General features: G+C 35.1%; 1 protein-coding gene across 6 annotated transcripts in view; it reads right to left on the reverse strand.

Annotated features, from left to right (window-relative positions):
- The window catches only part of BICD1 (BICD cargo adaptor 1), a 163697-nt gene that overhangs the window by 37129 nt on the left and 108498 nt on the right, over positions 1-18070 (reverse strand). For all 6 annotated transcript variants that reach the window (XM_036236671.1, XM_016131360.2, XM_016131357.2 and 3 more), the window contains exons 4-5: positions 11554-11979; positions 270-1364 (exon numbers count right to left, since the gene is read on the reverse strand). In XM_036236671.1, coding sequence (XP_036092564.1) covers positions 270-1364; positions 11554-11979 — 1521 coding nt within the window. The remainder of the gene's footprint in view (positions 1-269; positions 1365-11553; positions 11980-18070) is intronic.

Raw genomic sequence — 18070 nt, forward strand, 5'->3', positions numbered from 1 at the left:
CTGCATGGATCTTCTCCTTTGTTCCTGCTTTAACTTCCTCACCTCTACCTCTATCTACTGGAGCACAGTTACGCTCCTATTTCATCCATTCATTCACTTAAAAATACTTCTTACATTCTGATCTGGCACTGGGACATAGTTTGTTTCATTTCACTGCTGACCAGGAATCTGAACTTTCATCCTGATGATAGTAGACACTCAAAAACATTAAGGAATAAACTAGTTAAGAAAGCATTAACCAGCATGAGTTGTCAGTAGAATGAGATCACCTGCTTGTTTGCTTTCAACACTGCCCTCAGCGTTGCAATCTGCTCCCGTTTGGTGCTCAGCAGGGACTTGAGCTTGAGAATCTCTTCCATTAAGGCTTCCTTGTCTTTATCAATCATGGGCGCCAGCTCCCGTGCAGCTGCTCTTTGGCGAGACAATTGTAAGGACCGATCCACAGCTTTCTGCAGATGCTTGATTTGGTCCCGGATTATGGCATTAAGGTTGTAGATATTCATTGGCTCTTTGCGGATGTCACTTGTATCTAATACTGGAGATGATGGTGGGGCAGTAATAACAGGAGAGATTGTGGGGGTCTTGGTTGGACTTGGTTCTTTGCTGGTCTCTGTGTTTTCTTTTGTAACTGGTTCAGAGGAGGTCTTTGTTTCTACTGGGGATGACACACCCCGCCTGGCTAACCGTGGAGACAAAAGTCCTCTGGGATCATCGGGGCCTTTCAGGCTGCCGCTACGGGTGACTCTGCTTTGCCTATAGTAGTCCAGCATGACTCTGTTGGGGGTTTCATTATTACACAGGCATACATGGTGGTAAAGCTGAGCTAGCTCCTCACTAAACGTCACCAACTCATCCTGGGCAGTATTAAGGGTATTGTGATTTTCGTTGGCTATGCTGGTCATCTTTTGCAACTCCTTCTCCATGTGGGCCATCTTCTCTCCACTCTCCTTGGTAGTCTTCTCAAGGCTAGTCACCTGCTCATCATACATTTGGATCTTACTCTCATACTTGGTCTTCTCTTCAGTATAGTTTTCTATAGATTTATTGTATTTCTCCTTTAAGGCTTTAATTTCAGCTTTCAAATCGATCACCTCAGTTACTGCCACCCTGTATTTGCACTCAAGGATCTCTAAGCCATTGATGTCCACCTCGTAGTCATGGGCCTCCTCCCCCGAGTCCCGGCCCTTCTCCCCGTCCAGCTCAGCTTTAAGCTCCTTACTGTTCTGCAGGCCTCTCATGGCATTAACGTGTTCTGTGAGCCGGTGCACACGTTCATGCTGCTCCGTCAGTGCCCCCTTGGTATGTTCCAGTTGTGTCTGTGACTCCTGGAGATTGGCCAGAAGAATGGCTTTTTCCCGCTCTACCTGCAATGGCAAAAGAAAGTCTCTGAATGACTTCAATGCAATGCCATTGATGAACTGAATCCATTCGCAGTCAGGGCATAGGTACACTTAAAATAACTGCAGCAGAGCCAATGTTCCCATTATTTCAAATTAAATTGGAGTGTGTTTACTTACTTCAGCAGTTCTGTTAAGTCAATCAATCTAAAAGTAAATCATTCTAAAAGAACTATGCTATGTATATTTACCCATCCAAATCTCATGCATTATACACATATGCTCATGAAACCTAATGTTATTCAAACAATCTTATTTTTATCTTTTAACACTTTGTAGAAAACATAGAATGACTTCTGGAGATAGTGTCTGGTATTGTCTTTATCTGCTCCTTAGTTCTTGTGGGATAAGTGATTGTCTCAAGGTTCCTATGAATCATCTTTTCCTTCCCAGAGCTTAACCCCCAAACAGGCTTACAACCTGAGATTTAAACTTACTAAATACTGCTGAGAACCCTAACACACCACTTAAAAATAAGCACTGAAACCCCCAAATAGACATATAGTAAATTTGATAGCTTTTAACATAAAAATTGGAGAATACAGAGTTTAAGGGCTCAAAGAACAATTTACAAATCATTTCAATCCGTTCAGTCTGAAATAGGAATTTTAAAAATTAGTAGTTAATCTGAATAACATGATAATTTTATTATTATATAGATGGCATTATTGTATGTTGAAAATATTCAGGTCTCAGTATAAAATACTATCTCATTAAACCTAAGTATATAAGAAATTGTAATCTGAGAATTTTCAAAACCATTTTCTGTCCCTCCATATGAGTAATCACTATTATGAATTAAGAGTTTTTATGTTTATAATGTAAACATGTTTTTTTGATAAGCAAATATTTACATTTTAAGGTATAAATGGATTTACGTTGAATGTCTTTATTTCTAGAGAAAGTTATCAATTTGAATTTTTAACTTTCCTGGATCATGTATCTCTCCAAATTCTTCTAAATTTCTAAGAGACAAGTAAAATTATTATAAGTACATAATAAATATCAATTATTAAAATGTAATTAATATTTATTTAAACCAGCATATTACTTTAGGAGACACCTACCTGTAAATCTATAATACAGTAGAGTAATAATTTTATGATCCTTTGTGGTACTTGATATTCTTCATATAATTACCATGTACATACAGTCCTCACTTGGCAAGGTTCTAATATGCATGAATTTCTGTGACATGCTTTAGTTAAAACACCAGTTCCCCCAAAAATACAGCTCAGATTTCAATGCTCAGTATATTAACTGTGAGCAACGTATAAAGTGCAATCTTTGCTGCTTCAATCTATAGAATCATTACATAGTAACATCATGACCGATGACCAATCAAGAGTTCATTCAAAGTCTGTCAGTGATTGCTCACTGTGTATCTATTATTCAGTTCACTCGCAGACAGCAAAGTATGTAATTGTACTGTCTTCTTGTCTCCAGGTGAGAAACCCACATGATGTTTTACAAAGATAGATAATCCAAAAAGGGAATTGGCAAAGGAAAGAGAAAGGAAGAGAGGGAGGAAAGGAGGGAGGACAGCAAAGAAACAAAGTGAAAATGTTGGAAGTGAAATTTGAATTAAACATAAATGGAGTTATAGCATCAATAGTTGCATGTGGGAATGTGGACACTGATGCTGTTTGAAAGACTTTAGATACGAGGCCAAAACAACTTGGCAAGGGAGAATGTATCAACATAAAGGAAAATAGCAGTTGTTACAGAAAGGATGAAAATGTCCTAAAGGAAGTGGTACCGGCACACTAAAGATACTCTCAGAGATGGTTTCAGACATCGAAAGTACAAAGGATAAAATATTGGAAGCCGATCTAAATTTAGATAGGAGCATAACAACTTGCCAAAGCATAGAAAAAATTCTCACTCAGTATCATGAGTTATATTATGAGAAGAGGGCACATTCAACTTACTCTGAATATTACTGTTTTTTTGGGACGGGGTGGTAAATTTTTAGTTCAAAGGTAAGTGTTTTTATAAAGAAAACTTTATGTTTCTATTTTTAGGTTACAGTGTACTAAGTAGTTTTACTACCTTTTCATTTCTCTATACATGTATAAACAACAGTGAGAGTTTTTAATGTTTGACAAAAAAAAATTAAAGCTCACAGAACAGTTACAGGTTTCTCCACTAATTATTAAGTTTGTTTTGCATGGTTTCAGCTTTCACAATCATATTTATGGACCCACAATATCGTGCAAAGCAAGAATTGCCTGTACAGTATGGTCACATGTTTTAGAACTTAAAATATAGTTTTGTTATTTTAAATCATTATTTAGAGGCTCCTAAATTGTGGTTTTGATTTCCTGACAGAGTGCCTTCCCGTATCTACAACAGAAACACAATCTGTAGCTGCAGAAACTAAAATATTCCAAAACAATAGTATTATAGGTTAAAAACAGAACAGAACAAAACAAAACTCCAAAAACAAAAAAACTGAGGCTGCAGCATTAGAGAACTTGAGTCAAAGTGTAGCACCAACATTTACTTAGCTATGTGACTCTGAGCAAGCTTCAGTTTCATAATCTAAAAAGGAGCACAATAATGCCTGCCTCATAGGGACATTTTCATGAAAAAGCAAGATAGTGAATTTAATGCTCAAAGTATTATAACGTTAGCTGTTGTTAACATTGGAGTAACTGTGGCCCAATTTCCATTACCAAAATGATTCAACATGGCAAACACAGCTGTTTTCACAAATTTGTATATGTACATGCAAAAGCAACTCTTTCATTTCAGTGTCAAGATATATTTGAATACAAATCCATTTAGCTGGGTTTCATTAGATATAAAAGGTTATATCTCCATAACTGCAGATGAATTGACTTATCCGGACAACTGGGCAATAATTTTAAGTGAAAACCCTAGATAATTGTGTAATATGGTATTGTAAGCTAAGTCATTTGAATTTTTGCTAAAGGAGATGGAAAATCTCAATATTCTTTTATTGGTATTATATACAATCTCAATGAAAGTAGATTATTTCGAGAGTTTTATTGTTTTTTTCTCTTGAAAATTAAGTGAATTTGCTCTGAAAAATCTAAACATCATTTGATTATTATATATGACAATAACAAAGTTACTTCCAAAACACCCTTTAATAGGAAAAGCCTTAAAATAAAATAAAAATAAAAATTAGATCAGAACAAAACGTACTCAATGTATCTCAAGCTTGTTTAAGAAACAGAAGTGTTATGATGTATCAGGTAATGCCTTTAGGAAGTTTCGATCTGTATTCTGCCAATTCAGATTGAATATAAGCATTTTCTAAATCTAAAAGGGTAAGTCTACCAATTTCTTCATGATAGTACCTCCATAATACATCAAATAGAACATTGTCTCTTTTGTGTGTGTATACTACACATACAGTGCTAATTTCCACACTCAATACATTTTTGGTGTAATCACTTGAATATGGAATGGTATCCAAATTTTACACACACACACACACACACACACACACACATAGTTTTTTTCAGACACTTAAGGTTAGTTTCACCTAAAAAAATTTACTAAATTATAAAATTTTAAGTGTACTATTTTAGTCTCCATTTATGAAGAACCTATCCAAGAGAGACTTGCTGAGTTAATTATAATCATCTACGGTGACTAAGAATAGTTGCCTTATTTCTCATTCTACAATCTTCACCTTCTATCTGGAACTGAGAATTTTAGTTTTCATGGTAAAATGGTTGTTTTGCCAGAAAACCTAAATGCTGAATTTGTAAACTGTTTAGTCCAGTGTAAGTATATGATATATCCTAACTATTATTGTTGTTACTATTATATCACATAGAAATTATTTTTAATTTCATGAAATGTTTACCTTTTCAATAAATGTATTTATACATATTGAGAACAGATAGTCTTTTGTGAAGAACTAAGAAAAAATAACCAGAATTTGCATATTCACATTAGGACTTCTATAGGAAAAGAAATCAAAGCTGTTTTATAAGCTATTAATCTCCACAGTCTTTATTTTGGTCATTTGACTCTCAATTTGACTGCCGTGATTCTTGTAATGGTATATATAGTATCAATATACACAAATATAACTTAGAAATAAATAATTTATTCTTCTCTGCTTGAAGTGAAGTAACTCTGGCAATGCCTATCTATGCCCTGACAAAAGAGAACCGTGGAAAAACTCACCATAGAGCTAAGAAACACTAGGTGAGGGAATCCAGCAGTTGAAAAAGAAGGGAGTATATTTTGGAGAGTGAGGTGAAAAAAAAAACTCTCCTTTATTTTCTAATGCACAAGCACATATGCAAAAGTCAGTCACCTGGAAAAGACTCAGAAAAAAATCAGAAGGGAAAGGACTCTTTTCAACTTATTCTATCACACCAGTATTACTCTGACACCAAAACAAGAAAAATACATCACAAAGAAAGAAACTACGGACCAATACCTCAACAAAATACTAGTAAACTGAATCCAAGAACATACAAAAAGGATTTGAAAATTTGGGATTTATTCTAGAGTGCAATGTTTATTTAACATGCAAAAATCAATAAATTTAACACACTATATTAACAGACTATAAGACAAAAACAACATGATCATCTCGATATATACAGAAAAAGCATTTGACAAAATTTAATACCCCTTCATGAGCAAAACAGTCAATAATCTAGAAATAGAAGAGAACTTCCTTAACCTCATATAGGGTATCTATGACATACTCACAGAGAACATACTTAATGGTGAATGTATTCCTCCTAAAATCGGAAAGACAAAGATAAATACTCCTGCTACTTTTATTCAACATTATACTAGATGTTCTAGCCAGGGCAATAAGGCTACAATCAAAAGGCAAATAACAAGTATTAGTGAGAATGTGGAAAAATCAAAATCCTCATACAATGGTAGTAGAGATGTAAAATGGTGCAGCTGCTTTGGAAAACAGTCTGGTAGCTCCTTAGGTGAAACATAGGATTACCACATGGCCCAGCAATTCTGCTCCTAGGTACATACCCAAGACAATCAAAACATATGTGCACACAAAAACTTGTATATGAATGTTTATAGCAGCATTATTCATGATAGCCAAAAAGCTGAAACAACTCAAATGTCCATCACTGATAAGTAATAAATAAAATGCGGTATATCCATGCAATGGAATATTATTTGGCAATAAGAAGGAATGAGGTACTAATACATTTTACAACATGGATGAAACTCAATCATGAAACGCTAAGTGAAAAAAGTCACACACAAAAGATATCATATTATATAATTCCATTTATAGAAAATGTTTAGAATAGACAAATCTACCAAGAAAGAAGGTAAATTAGTGGTTACTTGGCATAGTGGGTTCTGAGAAATGGGGAGTGGCTGCTAATGGGTATATTGTTTCTTTTTGGGGTGATGAAAATGTTCTAAAATTGATTGTGATGATGGTTACATACATTAAAAACCAATGGATTATACTCTTTAAATAGGTGGGTTGTGTGGTATATGAATTATGTCTCCATAAAGCTCTTAAGAAAATCTATATAGATTCTTCCCTTGATTGTTGTGATTACAGATATTCTTTTTAGGTTTACTGATATATAGTAGAAAAGTAAGACTTCTTTGAAATGTTTTGCCTATAGAACTTTTACAAAGGTAATCGTTGGCTATTAAGCCTGTACATAATATTTTAACTACTTATCAACTTTGTACTAGGAAAATTATATTTGACACTTTAAGTTTTAAAAAACCAGGAAGTGACCAATCTTGTTTTAATTAATTTTATTCCATAAATATTTTGAGTCTTTGTTAAAAAGAGATAACATTTGATTTATTTGACTCTCTTTTTGTGTAGCAAGTCCACTTAGTAGGTTTTTGACTTTGAGTAAATTACATATTTGTTCCTCAGTTTGCCTATCTGTAAAATGAGGATAATAATACTATTTACCACATACAGATGCTATAATCATCAACCAATTAAGCAAATATATATAAATAAATTGATTTGAACTCTTACAATCATATAGCGAATTGACCACTTACCATCATCAGAGGAAAAATCAAAATTGTCTTTAATAGAGTGGATCTAAACATAATATGAATAGTTATTTCACATCCAGGGGCATACAACAAGACACATCAATTTTAGCTTTACAGAAACATTACTGTTTTCTCAAGTTACATATGAAATTATATTTCTATTGTGATACTGAAAAAAAATCTAAAGACTTCTGCTTAGGTTGCTTCTCTGTGATGTGAAGTTAAACAGAGGCTATTTATCAAAGGCAAAAATTTTGGCACAAGCATAGAGATTTTTTTAAGTAGATTAAGTAACTTAGTTTTTACAGACAGGATCTACTTCTTTTCAAAACTGATTAAAGTACTTGACTGTCACTGGAAAATGTCAATTATAATCTATTGGAAATAACTGAGTCTTGAGGGCACCAAAAAGCCAAAATAATTTCTCCAATAATATCCTGAAAAATTTCTTAGTGAATAAAGAAAGACATTAATTGAGCTGTTCACTATCAAAGTCTATTGTCAAGTTTATAAAGACTCTTCAATAAATAAAATGTTTTCTTATACGTATTTTTCATATATATATATCTTAATTTATATGCATCTGTATTAGTGAAAGTTAGCATAATTGGCTAAATTTAAAATATTTCTGTAATTTATTTCATACCCTAGGAAGAAATATAGTTTGATTTGCTCTGGGGAAAAAAGCACACCTTAATTTAGATATAGGTTTACTGTCCCTTGTCTTTTCCTCCACTTTCTACACTTTATGAATTGACTGTTTACATAAAGTGAAAGTGGTAATGACGCCTCATAAACTGATGGCAATTTCTAATACAATAATAATAACATAAAATTTTGTGACTTACACATGGTTTCATATTGACCATCCCATTCAGTCTTCACAAGTCTACAAAGGAGGTATGGGATTCTCACCAGGGCTACAATATAATTATCTGCAGGTTGTATACCATACAATGCTAAGGGGTACCATTTAAGTTAAAGTTGTTGTAAATTTTTATATTTATTATTACCACTTCCCAGCAGATGGCAGTATGATATCTTAAGGAAGGGACTTGCTTTTTTTCTAATTTCAGAAAGGGAGTGTAGAGACTAGTAATGGGGCTGATTTATTACCTTCCCCCCATTTATGAATGCACCTTAGATGGAAGCAACTCACTCAACATTCCTGAAACTCAAGGTAGAAACAGATTTTTTTTCTTTTATAACTACACAAAAACTTCATTTCTTTACTAAGACTTTTTCCTTAATTCAAGCTAACTAAGTTCAATCTAATAGAACTATGACTCGCTTTCTTCCACAGACCCTTCCACCTTTGCACATACTCTACCATCCACTTCCTTAATCATTAAGCCCTTAGGACATTAGTTTCTGGTCAACATCAAACCCTCTGAAGTATAAAGCCTCAGGTCTATCGACCATGACAAAGATACAATAACCAGACCCCAATCTGGAGCAAAGTTTCAGTCAAACTGAAGATAATATCTTGACCTCAGTTATGTTTCAGTCCTGGACCCATGAAAGTGGAACAACCCCACTGACCACATCCTCATGAAACCAGACAGAACGACGCCATGGCTGAATCAGCACCTGATTCAACGATCGACTACCTCCTACCTTAGCCTGACTAATCAGCAGAGCCCATGACCCCAATTCCCTTAGCTACCATGACTACTGATTTTTTCCTATATAATCTATTCCATAGAGGCCATTGAGGAGCCACAGCTCATCTGTGTCTCTGGGCTTGGTGCCAATTCCCTAAATAAACCTTTCCTTTCTTAACTGCAAACTCCTATTCCTGTCTCGTTTGGCTTTGATGTGTACAGGCAAACAAATTCCTTTAGTTCAGTAATACTTTTCAGAACCAGATTAAGTAAATACCCATAGATGAAAAAACATAATTTACTTGCATAGACAGAGCCTTATAAGACAAGAAAAGGCTTTGGCCTGGGTATGCTGTTTTCAAAGGGGTTCTTTAATCCTAAGGAAGAGAATCTTAAAAACTGCATATTCCTGGTATAGGGTGTTATATTCCTGCCCGCGTCCCTTAACATCTTTACAAACTCAACATTAACTAAGCCCATTGATTTGAAGGCAGCTTTTTCTCAAAAGTAATGCTTTGTATCCTGGCCAAAAGACATCCTCAGAGAAAAGAGGACTATAAGAATACAAACTCTCATATCCAAAGTATGCTGATGTCATAAGCTGAAGTACACAAAATTAAGAGTTGCCTAATAGTACAGCAATTGCTATACCAATGACGGCCAGGATCTCAAACTCTAAAGTGGCTTTAAATAAAAGTTTTATCATAACTTATTTGGTGGCAATATTCAGACACCCCTAAACTCCCTGAGCAAAACTGTACCCGAGTGATATGAGGCCTTTCATGGTCCTCATTTTTTCTTCTTAGTGTGACTACTCACATGTCTTGGTAAATAAATGTTCATATTATTTAATAATTCAGTGCTGCACCTGGGGGAGAAGAGTTTGCCACTCCAAAATATGCCTTTTTTAGAATATTGATTATTTTAAGCTGGTTATTTTTAGGAAACAAAACAAGAGTCTTCTACCTCCCACTTACCTGTCTAAAGAAATTCAGGTAGAAAACTCAGCTCCAGGGAGAGAGCTACCACCTTAGCAAAGCCTGTTTGTCAGACAACCCTCTGTGTCCCATTATTTGTTTGCCACATTATTTGCTCTTTCTCGTCTATCTGTGAAATGCCTACTTCCTCTTGGAAATCCCTGACTCTTGCCTCCCTTTCCTTATTCCAGAATGGCATATAAGCCTCAACTGCCCCCATTTGTCCTTGGGTCTCATATTCTTATGGAACCTCCATATGTACACATGTAATAAATTTGTTTTGTCCTCCTGTTAATCTGTCTACATCAATTTAATCCTTAGATCAGTCAGAAAAACTCAGAGGGAAAAGAGGATATTTCTTCCTCAACTACACTATCAACCTACTTATATTAGTATAAACGAAGCAAAAAGACATAGGAAAGTATTATGTATTCAGAACTGGACTTTGCAGTCAGGTAAAAGTCTGTAATTCATTTTCTCCCAGTGGCCATGCCCTCTTATCTTGATTCAAATTAAATATAGTGAAAACATGTTCTCTTTTGGCAGCCAAAAGCATTGGGCAGGTGAAGTACAGGATATGTTGACTCTAGATGTAGTATTAAAAATAAATCTCATAATAAATTAACTTCATTGGTTCTATAGCCAATTATTTATTTATGCTAATTTCATTTTTTATTCATCATTTCTGTAGAGGTAGAAATAGCACTGTTTGCTATAAAAATGACTGTCAGAGTCTTAACAGCCTCTATCAACCATATGCAAAGAACCTTGAAGATTAAGTGTCAAAATTAATCACCTAATAAGTTTGTTGAACCAGATTCCTGATTCAGTAGATTTGTGTGGAGCCCAATAATTTGTAGTTCTATGAAGCTCCAAGGTAATAGTGATGGTGATGATGCTGTTCCTCACATAAGATTTTAATTAGCACTGGACTAAGGTACAGCAGGGAGGCAAGACTCTAGAAAGTCTATTCACAATGAGATAAACTTAAATGTGGGAACTTTCACAAGAAATTTGATTCGATACCAAAAATTTAAGGCCTAGTTTATGTTGGAATAAGAACTCCTTGGTTTCAGATTTATACCTGTACTGTATTTTTAATTATATGGTATTCTGGCTAGTTAGCATATACAAAGTCCTTCATATTTTTTAAAGCTTAAGTATTGCTGTGAAGTGTAACCATTATTCCTGAAATTATACATACAGTTGCTTGTGATGAAAAAGTTCATTTTCTGTCATTTCACTTGCATATAAAATTTTTGAATTCTTTTCTTAGTCAGACATGCATCAAGATGCTTGCTGTCTTTTCTCCCTTCATACATGACTACAATCTAATTTGTGGCTCTAAGAGATAAATTTCTTAAAGCAATGCACATGGCAGATTTCTCTTCAACACCTCTTCTGTTGTGTCTTTCTACAATACTGTACTTTCAAAGTTGCTAGTTGAAGAAGCAATATTTAAAAAAAAATAATCTGGAGCTAAAATGTGAGAATAAGAAATCCCACAACATGCTACATGTAATCTGAGAAATTCACTCAAATAGTCCTAGACAAAGTTCTTACCTGCATAAGTTGCTGCTTCAATTTCTGTATTTCTGAAATGTTCAGCTCACTGAATAAGTCAGAAACAGGGTTTAGAGACTCTCCTTTCCTTAAAGTGGGAGTCCGATAGTCTCCATTCAGTTTCACAAGGGGCCCGTGGATATGTCCATTCATCTTGTCATCATTGTTTGGTTCACCTCCGTCCTCGGCAAACTTGAGTCCATCTACTGAGATGCTGATATGGTTATCATTGAGGGTGATGTACTGGGAGAGCTCCTTCCGCAGGTTATTCTTTTGCTCCCTTTCATTTTTCAAGGTCTCAAGGGCTTCTTCCAGTTGGTGCTCAGCGATCTCTTTCAACCGGATAGCATCCTCCAGCTGGCTGTTCAGCAGCACTGTCTCCTCCTCAAATCGCTTAATCTCATGCTTCAAGCCCTCGTATTCAACCTGAATCGGAGAGGATAGAGAAGATTCATAAAACTAAAATTTGGGTCTTACGAAACTGCTATTAGACATTTTAGTGCTGTGATCCCCAACCTTTTTGGCACCAGGGACTGGCGCTCCAATGAGACTCTAATGCCTGATGATCTGAGGAGGAGCTGAGGCGGTGATGCTAGCACACGGGAGTGGCTGCAAATACAGATGAAGCTTCACTCGCTGGCTGCTCACCTCCTGCTATGCAGCCCGGTTCCCAAGAGGTCATAGACCGGTACCAATCTGAGGCCCAGAATCAGGGACCTCTGCTCTAGTGGACCCAATCATTTAAAAAAAAAAATCAAAACATTAGTCCACAAAAGTATCTTTAAAAGCACACTGTGTATGTAACACAGGATGTGAAGGTAACATAGGATGGTTTCTTTAGAAATTATATATAAATTCATTTCTTAGCAGAGATGAAAAAGGTACCTATTTTAGGATTTCTTTAATGGTGTTCAATGGCCAAAAGGGAGCACTGTTAGCCTAATAAATCAGGGATTTTTTTCTTTTATAATTGTTTATGAGGCTATTCATAACCAAGAGAAGATTTTATTATCACTATTACCTTCTTTTATTTAATTATTAATAATGAGGAAATTTTAATACCCAGAGACAAATTAGTTAAAAGATCATGATAAGAACATATTTTCAATGAAATATGTTCAAAAGTAAGACGAAGAAGCAAAGAAACATGTTATGTGCTTAAGGGTAAAATCTGGAAAAACTGTACCAATTATCCAATAACAATTATACATATATTGTGATCAATGTAATATTCTTTTGAATTATATTGAAAAAGAGCGTGCTCAAACATTTTCTTGATCATGAAAGCCAACAGGTAAGAGATTCCTACTCTAAACCAACATGCCTTCTTTAAGGCCTTGCCCAAGGCACCTATCGCCTTCCACTTTTCAGTAAATATTCCATTTCCACAACTACACTATAATCTCCTTAGAAAGAATACATCCTTTTTCTGCATTTAGGTGTCATCCAATGTTTCTTCATAGTGCTTCCACAGAATTCTACTCAGCAATAAGCGTTTTCTGAATAAACTAGTGTGAATAACAATAAATAAACTAGAAAAAGTAATAAAGTCATTATGATACTAGATACTAATGTAAACGTGTTTAGTTTAATTTATTTTAGTGTTTATATTAGTTTAAACTTGTGTTTCAAAAAAGATCTTAAAATCTAAAAATTAGGGATCATAGACCATTATCATTTTCATATATTTCTATTTCTCCTTACCCCCACCCCTCTTCTTCATATAATCTCAAAGCAAGGGTTTGTCTTGCAAAAGTTAGGATAACAGTTTTCAATATAGGTTTAGTTAGGATATAGGTTTGGCTGATTAAACAGAGCCCTAACCAAGAGTGACTTAGTTGAGATAGAAGTTTGTTTCTCTCTCTCATGTAACAGTATGCTCCAAGAGATCATCCAGAAACTAGGATCCTTCTACCTTATTGCCCTGCCTCCTATTCTGGTCCACAAGGTCCAAGGGTGCTTGCCATTTTAATCATCTTCCAAGAAGTGGGACAAAGTAGGGGACATACCTTCTCCCTTTAAGAACATGTCTCAGAGGTTGCCAATATCGCTTTTCCTTATATCCCACTGGCCAGTACTAGTTACATAACACCTAGTTGAAAGGGAAGTAAAGACTATAGTCTTTACTCTGGGTAGCCTAGTGCCCAGTTAAAACCTGGGTAATACGTTAGAAGAAGGGAACAATGGACACTGATGGACAACCAGCACTTGCCGCATACAGGGTCAATGGAATTTCACAAATCCATGATAGAATCACTCAATAAAAGTCAAATTATGGAAACTGCTTGGGATAACAGTGTCTTGTGTCATGATTTCTTATAGGCCCGCTTATATACTATAAAGTCATCTCCCTCCTGACCTCCTTCTTTTCTTTCCCTGGATAACTCAGGACACCTGCTTGCCAATCTTTCTTAGTATTTCAACCAATCCCCTGACTGCCCCCAGACTGTGTGATGGCTTACATTTGTAGACATTAATTTAGTTTGCATTGTAGGCCTTTTTTTCTTTAATCCTTGTTAAACCGAAGGCTTAGACAATGGTCGTCAAACATTATGGTGTCTTTTGGACCAAATCCAGCTTACCACCTATTTTTGTTAATTAGTTTTATTGGGAAACAGTCACACTCTTTTGTTTTATTGTCTATGGCTGCTTTTCATACTATAACAAAGTGGAGTAATTGCAAGAGAGACTGTATGGCCTGCAAAGTTTAATGTATTTACTATGTGGCCCTTAAAGAAAAAGTTTGCTGATTCCTAGTCCAGACTTGAAGATATAAATTTAGTCTGCATTTGTGGATTTTTTAAATTCTGTGATTTTTAGTTAATTGATGGTGGTAGATTTCCTATAAGACCTGATCTCTATCTTAGCAACTCCACTCAATCCACTCACTGGTTCAAACTTGTACTATTCATCTAGATGTTTTGTGTTTCTCTGCTTAGGCAAAGGTTGACATCTGGAAAACTCTCGTTCATCCTTCAAGACTCAAGTCAAGAATCCGATCCTAACTCCAAAGTTTCTGTTGACCCACTCAGGCAAACAAATCTCTCCTTTCTGGTGCCATCATTGTAAGGTTGCATCATGTGATTAGAGCCCTAGCAAACTGAATGCACCAAGAAACACAATGAGAATGCACTTAAAATTTGGTGTTTGATATTTTAAAAATAGCATCAAAGCAGTTGCCATGAGAAAAATCAGTACTTTGTTAGGCTTTCTTATAGCAACTTCATAGTTTGTAGCTCTTTTTATTTTTAATTACATGAGGGTTGGGAATAGGTACCATAATATATTTTCAGAGTTAGGTACTCTAAAGATTTTAATCTGGCCCTGTATTGCCAAACCTAATACAAAGCTTTAATATGTAATGACATGGATGGCTATAAGTTTATTACCTGTCTTTCCAACTAGGATTATAAGCTCTGTGAGCCAGTGACCACTTTTGTCCTTAAAAAAGTATATGGCCTCATAGAAAGATACCCTTAAAATACTGGCTAAATGAAAGCAAACTGAATTGAATATGAATGGGTAGGTCTCTGATGATATTATTACCTGATACAGAAATACATCCCTGAAGGAAATTTTTTTCATAATAGAAGCGTAATTGAATTATTAATTTTAACAAGGATTCCTAATGCTTAGATAAATATTTGAATGCTTTAGTTTAATATATGAGATATTAGGGACATAGAATTTATTATTTCTCTCCTCCTCTCATCATCACATCTCTAAAAATTGAAACGAACATAATTTCCTGCTCTATATTAAATAATACTGGGACCAGGCAAATTTGCCTGTTCCTATGTTAACTAATACTGGGACCAAGCATAAAAAAACATAGCTACTTATAGGAACTACTTGCTCTTGGAAGATGATACCCAACTAAAGCAACTTCATCAAGACTTATGTCAAGACTCTCACTTTATTGTACTTCCCAACTCAAAACTATTATGTTATGAACTCAGTCTATACAAACCAGTTTCCCACCATGTAACACCCAGCCCAGATCCTAAAATCCTATGAACACCCCTCCCTAAATTTCCCATTTGAAACATTTTGGGTCTCTTATGCTAGAAGTCTAATCAACAGCTTTGCTTCATCAGTGGGTTTTTTCTGGTGGTCTGTTGGGGAACTGACAGTTGACTTAACTTCTCTTTACGATTTCTGCTTCTTCCTATACTTCTTCCAGATATTGTCGTTTTAAAAAGCATAAAGGTGTAAAATGCACTTATAAGGTTGGACCTGATTTTATTTTGGACACAGAACCAAACCAGCACACAAAGTTTTCAAAGTCAACTCTTTGATGTCCCCATATATTCCATATTTAGGACCACATATAAAAATTGGTTTCATTAATTATAATAATCTGAAATTTTAGTTTCCTAAGTTGAAGAGTGAATGTAAAAGAAACTAAAAAAAATTAATTCATTCTTTCAACAAATATTTATTTAATGTCTTCTACTAGGCTTTCTACTAGGTGTTATATCCCAGTGTGGAGAGACAAAAAATAAACAAACCAATATGTAGAAACTATGAAAGGAGTAAAAAGTGCTATGTGAACAACAATTAGTTAGAAAATAATAAATAGCTAAAAGGAAAATGGAGCTTCAGAAGGAAAAGAGTCTTCTGGTTCTTTGAACTCAGCATTTTACAATGCTGGTAGATTTGCTATTTAGAGAAACATGAAACCAAGGTGGAAAAGTATATTTTGTATAGGGAGCTTCAGGACAAAGTAACATTTAGACAAATTTTGAGACTGAAAGGCAGCCATCATCATTTGATTGAAAAAAATCTGTGGCATTCGTACATAAAATATTATACTTAATGCTTCATTAATTAGAAAGAGAATTTATGACAGATGCTAACTCGTATAAATAAAGGCCAACAGTGCAGGGGAGGGGGACAAACCAGCATTTTCTTAATTGAGAGAGACTACAGTGTGAAACTACAGTGCACCCGTGTGTCAGGGAATAAGCCAGAATGGCCCTTTGTGAGGAAAATTATTTCAAATTAAGCAATTGGACACTTAATTGGGAAAATTACCATACCGCATCTAGAAAATAAACGAGATATATACATTTTCCTGCCCCCTCCAAAAAAATTTTTTCTGAGTTGAGCATTTGATTTCTATGTGTCAATTACTGGTGGAAGGGCATGGGTAAAGTGTAAACAGTAATCAGCCAGACCGATAGGACAAATTCCCACAGAAACAGCATCTGGGTTAATGAATACTCACAGGATACCTTGGCAGTCTTTCAAGAATACCTAATACTGGCCTAAATTAACCTCCTGAGTGAATTAGTCTATCACATGCCACGATGGGAGACTACAGTGAGGCTATCTGGTTGCATTCCTGCCTATGCAGAATGCAGTGAGGACTTTTAGGAATCAGGAGCAACGAATGCTTGAAATACCTGCACTTCGAGTAAAGTTGCTTCAAGTCCTCTTTATTCTTCATCAGCAACCAGAAAAACAAACTACAAAAAATACTCTTCTTATTTTAAGATGTTTCTGAGAAGTATTTTTAAACATTTTTTCTAAGTCTAATTTTTTCCACTGTGAGTTCACTGACCCTAGTCAAATCAAGACCTGGAATGCCAATGGTACTTAGAACCCTCAGTGCACACACAGTGATTCAGTGCTTAAAAGGGAGAGAATGAGGTAAAAATACATGTAGATATCCTGGTAAACCTTTTAAAGGTCTGAAACCACCCCCTGCGGTCCTTAAAAGACATCTTGTTCCCCAGCTTGTTCCTGTTACTCCCCATGAGGGGGAAGTGGCAATGGTCAGAAATCAAATTTCGATTGTATCAATACCTGAATTTTTTTTTCTTCTGGATTTTTCCTTTTCCCTCTTAACCCTTACAACTATCAAAACTAATAACAGTTTTAGACAGAGATACCACCTTGAGAAGGGAGTAGAAATAGAAGCATACATTTGGGCTGGTCTCTAAGTTTACTGAGGGCAAGAATCCTACCCTATGCATTTTTCTTGTGTTTTTCTAGTTTAGCACAGTGCCTGGCACATAGTATGTTGAGAAGATGTAATAGCGTTTAGACCACAGTAGAGGTTGTGATTGAGGAGGCGCCTTGAAAAGATCCTGAACATCCAAACCAGCTTTGCTTAACTACTTAACAGAATTATATTCATAAATAAAGTCTTCTAAAATTATACTGAAGAAAGTTATAACTAATAACTATAACAAACCAAAACACAAACAAATCAGAAAAATTAAGCAATTAAATAGCCTCACTACCAAAACAATTATTTAACTGTACACGTGTAATCTTTTTAGTCAGGTTACAGCTGAAAAAAGAAATCAGGCATTTTCTTTTTCTTACAATTTTGTTCTTATTGATTTATATTTCATAATTGCTTTCTTTGTATGATATAAAATAAATTTACAGGTGGGAAGGGAGTGACTGCAAGAGAGATCTTAAGCTTGTAGTCAAAACAAGTTTATAGATCCAGGCTTTTAATAAGTTGTCAAGTTGATCACAACATATTTGACTTAATCCTGAA

This window comes from Rousettus aegyptiacus, unplaced genomic scaffold (assembly GCF_014176215.1).
Source record: "Rousettus aegyptiacus isolate mRouAeg1 unplaced genomic scaffold, mRouAeg1.p scaffold_m13_p_2, whole genome shotgun sequence".
Lineage (NCBI taxonomy): Eukaryota > Metazoa > Chordata > Mammalia > Chiroptera > Pteropodidae > Rousettus > Rousettus aegyptiacus.